General features: G+C 42.7%; 1 protein-coding gene across 1 annotated transcript; it reads left to right on the top strand.

Annotated features, from left to right (window-relative positions):
* The first annotated feature begins 509 nt into the window (after nt 1–509).
* On the top strand, nt 510–2,195 carry LOC121394863 (piggyBac transposable element-derived protein 4-like). The gene has a single exon (XM_041567035.1). It carries the CDS (start codon nt 537–539, stop codon nt 1,701–1,703), a length of 1,167 nt encoding a protein of 388 aa, XP_041422969.1. The 5' UTR covers nt 510–536; the 3' UTR covers nt 1,704–2,195.
* The last annotated feature ends 7,366 nt before the right edge of the window (nt 2,196–9,561 follow it).

The following is a 9,561-nucleotide window of genomic DNA, read 5'->3' as shown; positions in this document are numbered from 1 at the left end:
CTGATTCTGAGTATGTGCCATCAGATAGTGACTCGTCTACTGACGAGTCACCAGGTGGGAGTAGCAGCACCGTTACTGCCCTTGAAGAGCCCATGGAGCTTGAGCAGGATTTGGATGATCAGGTTGATCAGGGTGTTGAGGATGAGGGAGAGGGCGATAGGGCTGATGCTGCAGCTGGAGGAGAGCCTGCGTGGGGGCCTCCTGGTAATTTTCATCCTGAAATCCCCCCATTTACTGCAGTCTCAGGTGTAAAGGTGGACACCAGAAATTTCGAACCAATTGATTATTTCCAATTATTTTTGACGGAGGCCATCCTACAGGATATGGTCCTCTATACGAATTTGTATGCCGAGCAACATCTTGCCCAAAATCCCCTACCCAGATATGCTCGAGCACATGCGTGGCATCCCACACATGTTAACGAGATCAAGAGGTTTGTGGGCCTCACTTTAGCAATGGGTCTCGTAAAAGCTCATTCTTTGGAGTCCTACTGGGATACAAGTACAGTGTTGTCTATCCCTGTTTTTTCAGCCACGATGCCCAGAAACCGGTATCAGCTACTGCTCCGGTTTCTTCATTTCAACAACAATGCCACTGCTGTACCCCCTAATGAGCCGGGACATGACAGGCTACATAAATTGAGGCCCCTTATTGATAGCCTGTCACAGCGCTTTGGAGAAGTGTACACCCCCTCCAAAAATATTTGTATAGATGAATCACTTCTCCTCTTCAAAGGGCGCATAAAATTCCGGCAGTACATCCCAAGCAAACGTGCCCGCTATGGGATCAAATTTTATAAGCTCTGCGAAAGCAGCTCGGGGTACACCAGTTTTTTTATGATTTACGAGGGCAAGGACTCCCAATTAGACCCCCCTGGTTGTCCCCTTGACCTGACTGTCAGTGGCAAAATTGTATGGGAGCTCATCACTCTACTTCTGGGCCGAGGTTACCAGTTATATGTGGATAACTTTTATACAAGCATCCTCTTATTCAGAACCCTTTATTGCTTGGACACCCTAGCCTGTGGCACTGTAAATCGTAACCGAAAAGGTTTGCCCAGGGATCTGATAACCAAAAAATTGAGTCGTGGAAAAATTTATGCCCTGCGAAATGATGAGCTCCTTGCCATCCAATACCGTGACACAAGAAATGTATTCATGCTGACGACAATCCACGACGCGTCAGTAATTGCAGAACAGAGAGTTGGTAGGCCCCCGAAAAACAAACCTCTATGTTGCAAAGAATACAGTAAGAACATGGGTGGTGTTGATAGAACTGATCAAGTCCAACATTACTACAATGCCACCCGGAAAACAAGGGCCTGGTACAAAAAAGTTGGTATTTATTTGATTCAAGTGGCCCTTCGAAATTCCTATGTTGTGTATAAAGCAGCAGTACCAGGCCCCAAATTGTCATATTATAAGTACCAGCTACAGATAATCCCTGCCCTGTTGTTTGGTGGTGTAGAGGAGGTAGTGCCCGAGATGCCTGCTAGTGACAATGTCGCCCGATTGCTTGGGAAGCACTTTATCGACACTCTTCCACCCACTCCTGGCAAGCAATTTACACAAAAAGCTTGCAAAGTGTGCCGCAAAAGGGGTATCAGGCGAGATACACGGTACTATTGCCCAAAGTGCCCTCGCAACCCTGGGTTATGTTTCAAACCATGTTTTGAAATATACCATACGCAGCTACACTATTGAAATATAAATTGTTGTGTGCACTGATTGGCTATACTGTATAACAAGAATTGGTATCCCCTTTGGAAATTGTATATTGTATGCATTTGGTTTATATGTGTTCAGGGCAATAGTAGAATTTTTCTTTTGTTTTTAGTTTGGTGTTTTTTTCCCTGCTGCACTGGGAGGTGTAGTTATTTGAGGTGTAGGTGAAGGACAAGGGCGCCTAAAAATGTGTGGTGCGTGATGACTCTTGAGATAATTTCATCTTGCCTGCTGATGATTTCGTCTCTCTGATGCCACATATGTTTCTTTACTGATACCTCATAAGCTCCCATTTCAGTGCAGTTGCTAACGCTGTATTTCTGAGCAACATATTAAAGTTTTACTAGTATATTAGGTTTCCCTAGAATCTTGGTTAGTAGGGGCTTCAGCTTTTTTTGTAAAGTAATCTTGGCACATTCAGGGTTTGCAGTTCTGCAAATAAAGTTATGATTTACTGGCAGATGTAAACAGATGGCGTTTCAAACTTTTAGGATAGGTTTAGGGCAGAGACACATGGTCAGATTCGGGGAGATTAGTCGCCCGACGACAAATCTCCTCTTCTTTGGGGCGACTAAAATCCCCAAATTGCCTTCCCCTGCCTTCCCCTGCCTTCCCACCGGCTAGAATGTAAATCGCCGACGGGATGACACTTGGAGTGCTTTGTTTTCCAAAGTCACCCGAAGTTGCCTCTTGAGGAAACTTCGGACGACTTCGGAAAATGAAACGCTCAGAGTGCCATCCCGCCGTGGATTTAAATTCTAGTCTAGGGAAGGCAGGGGAAGGTAGTTTGGGGAGATTAGTCGACCCAAAGAAGAGGAGATTTGTTGCCGGGCGACTAATCTCCCTGAATCTGACCATGCGTCTCTGCCCTAAACCTATCCTAAAAGTTTGAAATGCCATCTGTCCACATCTGCCTGAGTTTTGTTTAGGCTAGGTTTAGGGCAGAGACACATGGTCAGATTAGAGGAGATTAGTTGCCCTGCGACAAATCTCCTCTTCTTTGGGGTGACTAATCTCCCCAAACTGCCTTCCCCTGCCTTCCCACCGGCTAGAATGTAAATCGCAGACGGGATGACACTTGGAGTGCTTTGTTTTCCGAAGTCACCCGAAGTTGCCTCTTGAGGAAACTTCGGACGACTTCGGAAAATGAAGTGCTCAGAGTGCCATCCCGCCGTGGATTTACATTCTAGTCTAGGGAAGGCAGGGGAAGGCAGTTTGGGGAGATTAGTCACCCCAAAGAAGAGGAGATTTGTCGCCGGGCAACTAATCTCCCCGAATCTGACCATGTGTCTCTGCCTTTAGGGTCAGCTTCTTATATAGCCATTATATTCTTTACTTTACCACTTTTGTTGTGGTGGTGTAGCCTACGGAGGTTGGTTGTTTTCCATAAATGTGCAGATTTAGTGTTCTAAAAGTACCTTCCCCCCCCCCCTAAAAAAAGCGAAGAAAAACCAGCACTGCCGATGACATGAGTACGGATGAAACAAAAGGTCCAAAGAAGCTCCACTAAACTGATATAGGTAAGTAACTTTTTATTACTCGTCTTTGGGGAAATTGGAGAGAAATCAAATGATGAATCTGTAACCGTGTAATTCTGTGAAGAATAGCCTTCAGAAGTTTGTATATACAATGGCAAGGACAGCACTTCTACAAAACTAAAGGTGTGTATGTTCAGTACTTATACAATTTGTGGGGTATTTCACAGGTAATGGGGGAAAATCTGCAAGATGTCATCTTGAGCGCACAACCCCAAATTTAGCTATTGCCTCAGTTTTAGGGTGTTTGGTTTCTGCCTCTTTAGATGCACCCATATATGTGGGGTATCTTTTTGTTCAGTAGAAGTTGAAGACTGAGATTTAGTAGGTTTTTTTAGTTGCCATGGCAATTTTGGGGAGAAATCTAACTTTGGAACTTTTTTTTTTTTCAGGTCAAACCGCACTTCTCCGGAGAACTACGCCCACAGATCTGCATGTTGGAAGCAAGGAAGGCGCCACTGAGTAACTGCAGGTGTGCACTTTCAAGGCATATATAGTTTGGGGGGTATTTTAGATGTAAGGGGTGTTTAGACTGAAAAACTGTAAGGTGTGCACAACCCGAAATATAGCTATTGTACCAGTTTAGGGTGTTTGGAGACTGGGTCGTTAGGTGCAACCATACATGTGGGGTATCATTTTATTCAGAAGAAGTTCTACATTGATGTTAAGTAGGTTTCTTTTAGTTGTCATGGCAATACTGGGGAGAAATCTGATTTTGGATGATTTTTTCTTTATTTCCCGCCAAACTTCAAATTCTATGGAGAACTCTGTCCACAGTTCTGCATGTAGGAAAGTAAGGATGGCGATACTTAATAGCTGCAGGTGTGCACTTTCAAGGAATATATAGTTTGTGGGGGTATTTCACAGGTAAGGGGGTGTTTAGACTAAAGAAATGCAAGGTGTGCACTTTAGAGCGCAGCCCCAAATCTTCCAGCTGAAATTGTCTTTGTGTATTGATCTTATTTTGGGGTGTTTGGAGGCCGCGTCTCTAAGTGCACCCATGCATGTGTGGTATTGTCTTGTTCAGGACAAGTTGCAGATTGATATTTGGTAGGTTTTTTGTAGTTTTCATGGGAATTTTGGGGAGAAATCTAACTTTGTCTCAATTTTTTTCTTTATTTTAGGCTAAACCGCAAGCTACTACGGGGTGCTGCAACCACAATTCTCCGCGTACGAAGGAAAGGATGACGCCGCTGAATAGCTGCAGGTGTGCACTTTTTAGGAATATATGGTTTGTGGGGGGTATTTCACAGGTAAGTGGGTGTTTAGGCTGGGAAACTCCAAGGTGTGCACTTCGAGCGCAGCCCCAAATCTTCCAGCTGAAATTGCCTTTGTGTATTGACCTTGTTTTGGGGTGTATGGAGGCCGCGCCTCTAAGTGCACCCATGCATGTGTGGTATCGTTTTGTTCAGGACAAGTTGCAGATTGATATTTGGTAGGTTTTTTGTAGTTTTCGTGGGAATTTTGGGGAGAAATCTAACTTTGTCTCAATTTTTTTCTTTATTTTACGCTAAACCGCAAGCTACTACGGGGTGCTGCGACCACAATTCTCCACGTACGAAGGAAAGGATGACGCCGCTGAATAGCTGCAGGTGTGCACTTTTTAGGAATATATGGTTAGGGATGTAGCGAACGTCGGAAAAAAAGTTCGCGAACATATTCGCGAACTTGCGCAAAAACGCGAGCGGTTCGCGAACGGTTCGCGAACCCCATAGACTTCAATGGGAAGGCGAACTTTAACATCTAAAAAAAAAATTTCTGGCCAGAAAAATGATTTTAAAGTTGTTTAAAGGGTGCAACGACCTGGACAGTGGCATGCCAGAGGGGGATCAAGGGCAAAAATGTATCTGAAAAATCTGCCTGTGTGTGCTTGGAAGAGATAGTGTAGGGGGAGAGCTGTTAGTGATTTCAGGGACAGATGATAGTAAGTTTGCTGGCTAGTAATCTGCTTGATACTGCTCTTTATTGGAGGGACAGAAGTCTGCAGGGATTTGAGGGACATTTTAGCTTAGGTAGCTTTGCTGGCTAGTAATCTACTGTTCTCTTTAAACAACTGCCATACGTTGACCTTGTAGGCATTGTTTGCCCAGTTTTTTTGGACGCAGCCACTGAAGCACAGTTGCCAGAAAAAATATGCCATATAAATGCTGAAAATAGTCATTTTTCGCCATACGTTGACCTTGTAGACATTGTTTGCCCAGTTTTTTTGGTTGCAGCCACTGAAGCACAGTTGCCAGAAAAAATATGCCATATAAATGCTGAAAATAGTCATTTTTCGCCATACGTTGACCTTGTAGACATTGTTTGCCCAGTTTTTTTGGTTGCAGCCACTGAAGCACAGTTGCCAGAAAAAATATGCCATATAAATGCTGAAAATAGTCATTTTTTGCCATATACGTTGAGTCAACGTATGGCAAAAAATGACTATTTTCAGCATTTATATGGCATATTTTTTCTGGCCTCTGTGCTTCAGTGGCTGCGGCCAAAAAAACTGGGCAAACAATGCCTACAAGGTCAACGTATACACTACTACAGCGGTGGATACGGATTACGTAAAATATATTATGGCTGCTTGAAAAAAGTCACTCCGGTGTTTTTTCTGGAGACGGTAATATTATGGATATTTAGACAGAATGTGAACAAGGTCACACAGCTAGATGGCGGGTTGAAGAAAACAGTGTGCAAATAATGCCTACAAGGTCAACGTATACACTACTACAGCGGTGGATACGGATTACGTAAAATATATTATGGCTGCTTGAAAAAAGTCACTCCGGTGTTTTTTCTGGAGACGGTAATATTATGGATATTTAGACAGAATGTGAACAAGGTCACACAGCTAGATGGCGGGTTGAAGAAAACAGTGTGCAAATAATGCCTACAAGGTCAACGTATACACTACTACAGCGGTGGATACGGATTACGTAAAATATATTATGGCTGCTTGAAAAAAGTCACTCCGGTGTTTTTTCTGGAGACGGTAATATTATGGATATTTAGACAGAATGTGAACAAGGTCACACAGCTAGATGGCGGGTTGAAGAAAACAGTGTGCAAATAATGCCTACAAGGTCAACGTATACACTACTACAGCGGTGGATACGGATTACGTAAAATATATTATGGCTGCTTGAAAAAAGTCACTCCGGTGTTTTTTCTGGAGACGGTAATATTATGGATATTTAGACAGAATGTGAACAAGGTCACACAGCTAGATGGCGGGTTGAAGAAAACACTGTGCAAATAATGCCTACAAGGTCAACGTATACACTACTACAGCGGTGGATACGGATTACGTAAAATATATTATGGCTGCTTGAAAAAAGTCACTCCGGTGTTTTTTCTGGAGACGGTAATATTATGGATATTTAGACAGAATGTGAACAAGGTCACACAGCTAGATGGCGGGTTGAAGAAAACACTGTGCAAATAATGCCTACAAGGTCAACGTATACACTACTACAGCGGTGGATACGGATTACGTAAAATATATGAATGCTGCTTGAAAAAAGTCACTCCGGTGTTTTTTCTGGAGACGGTAATATTATGGATATTTAGACAGAATGTGAACAAGGTCACACAGCTAGATGGCGGGTTGAAGAAAACAGTGTGCAAATAATGCCTACAGGGCAAATAATGCCTAAAAGGTCAACTTATACACTACTACAGCGGTAGTAAAATAAAAAAAAGTAAAATAAAAAAAAATGAATATTAAAAAAAAAAATTAAAGTTGGTGCTGCTGAACTACTAGGAGCAGCAGATTAGCACACCAGTCCCACTCCCCAACACTGCTAGACTAATAGCACTGGGCTCTTATAGTAGTAGTAGTAGTAGTAGTAAAACAACAAAAAAATAAATAAAAGCAGTCCTTACAAGGACTACTGTTATTGCAGCAGTCAGCAGATGAGATCAGAAGCAGGACAGCTGCCCACTGCAGCTACATACAGAGCACTGCAGTAGAAGGTAGATTACTAGCCAGCAAAGCTACCTAAGCTAAAATGTCCCTCAAACCCCTGCAGACTTCTGTCCCTCCAATAACAGAGCAGTATCAAAACGATTACTAGCCAGCAAACTTTCAACTGTCCCTGAAATCACTAACAGGCAGCAGCTCTCTCCCTACACTATCTCTTCAGCACACACAGGCAGAGTGAAAAAACGCTGCAGGGCTTCGGTTTTTATAGGGAAGGGGAGTGGTCCAGGGGAGAGCTTCCTGATTGGCTGCCATGTACCTGCTGGTCTGGGGTGAGAGGGCAAAAAAAAGCGCCAACAATGGCGAACCCAAAATGGCGAACGTCGCGCGACGTTCGCGAACTTCCGGCGAGCGCGAACACCCGATGTTCGCGCGAACAAGTTCGCCGGCGAACAGTTCGCGACATCTCTATATATGGTTTGTGGGGGGTATTTCACAGGTAAGTGGGTGTTTAGGCTGGTAAACTCCAAGGTGTGCACTTCGAGCGCAGCCCCAAATTTTCCAGCAGAAATTGCCTTTGTGTATTGACCTTGTTTTGGGGTGTTTGGAGGCCACGCCTCTAAGTGCACCCATGCACGTGTGGTATCATTTTGTTCAGGACAAGTTGCAGATTGATATTTGGTAGGTTTTTTGTAGTTTTCGTGGGAATTTTGGGGAGAAATCTAACTTTGTCTCAATTTTTTTCTTTATTTTAGGCTAAACCGCAAGCTACTACGGGGTGCTGCAACCACAATTCTCCACGTACGAAGGAAAGGATGATTCCGCTGAATAGCTGCAGGTGTGCACTTTTTAGGAATATATGGTTTGTGGGGGGTATTTCACAGGTAAGTGGGTGTTTAGGCTGGGAAACTCCAAGGTGTGCACTTCGAGCGCAGCCCCAAATCTTCCAGCTGAAATTGCCTTTGTGTATTGGCCCTGTTTTGGGGTGTTTGGAGGCCGCGTCTCTAAGTGCACCCCTGCATGTGTGGTATCGTTTTGTTCAGGACAAGTTGCAGATTGATATTTGGTAGGTTTTTTGTAGTTTTCATGGGAATTTTGGGGAGAAATCTAACTTTGTCTCAATTTTTTTCTTTATTTTAGGCTAAACCGCAAGCTACTACGGGGTGCTGCGACCACAATTCTCCACATATAAAGAAAAGGATGGTGCCGCTGAATAGCTGCAGATGTGCACTTTTTAGGAATATATAGTTTGTGGGGGGTATTTCACAGGTGGGGGGTGTTTAGGGTGGGAAACTCCAAGGTGTGCACTTAGAGCGCAGCCCCAAATTTTCCAGCTGAAATTGCCTTTGTGTATTGGCCCTGTTTTGGGGTGTTTGGAGGCCGCGTCTCTAGGTGCACCCCTGCATGTGTGGTATTGTTTTGTTCGGGACAATTTTTTCTTTCATATCTGGCTTCATTGAAAATTTTTATTGGATATTTTTTTCTCAAATGGAATTTTGACCTTGTGACTGTGTTAGTGTTTCAGAAAAAAATTAAAAACTTGAAAAATATTGTTGAGTTTTATGGTGGTTTGTGTGACGGCGACTACATTTACAGAAAAAACTACACCACGTCTAAAAACCTAGAAGTATGCTGTTTCTAAAAATACCAAACTTATGGGGGTATTTAACGTCTATCATTAGATACACCACGTTAACAGAGAGGTACACTTATCTGTTTTGTTTTGAGGTAAAATTGTACAAAATGCGGTTTCATTATTGGGGTGTCCTGTGGACAAGAAAAGTGGGATACCAATATGTATTTGGTATCGTTGGATTCAGCAGAATCAGGGCTTTTACAAACAGTAATGTTTTTATCAGCATACGTAATATATCTTGGAAAAAAGACACAAAATGTAAGTACTTTTTTCTTTATTTCACTTTTTTTTTTTACATATTTCACTCAAAATTTTTGTTACATCTCCAGAATAAGTAAAAAAAATTTTTTACAGCGTTCAAGCCAAGATCGTTACAAAAAAAACAATATATAATTTGCCATATTTTGTGTAGGTTTTCTTGTCAAAAAACCTAACTAAATGCAATGAGTTCAAAATGTCTGAAAACTGCTTGGCAGTAGATGTTCACTTATGGAACATATCGGCTGGCAGTTAAAGGGTTAATCAACAAAAGTAAATGCAACAATGAGAAGCTTTAGCAGGGAGAGGGTTAATGTGAGCAGGTGCCTGGGAGTTGCACTGCTACTAGAAAATGTTTTATTTTCTTAAATCCTTCTCCCTTTAGCTTTTTCTCCTTACAAAACAAGGATAAAAATAAAAGCACATACACAATCTGTGCAAATAGTGATAAATTTCAGCTGAAACTAAATACAAAAACCAAGTGAAACTGACACCCAG

The sequence above is a fragment of the Xenopus laevis genome, chromosome 6L, assembly GCF_017654675.1.
Source record: "Xenopus laevis strain J_2021 chromosome 6L, Xenopus_laevis_v10.1, whole genome shotgun sequence".
Taxonomy (NCBI): Eukaryota; Metazoa; Chordata; class Amphibia; order Anura; family Pipidae; genus Xenopus; species Xenopus laevis.
The sequence above is the reverse complement of the archived record's forward strand: the minus strand, read 5'-3'. Positions and strand labels throughout refer to the sequence as shown.

Coding starts and splice junctions, on each gene's coding strand:
- LOC121394863 (XM_041567035.1), top strand. CDS start 537: ATGCCCAGAAACCGGTATCAGCTACTGCTCCGGTTTCTTCATTTCAAC.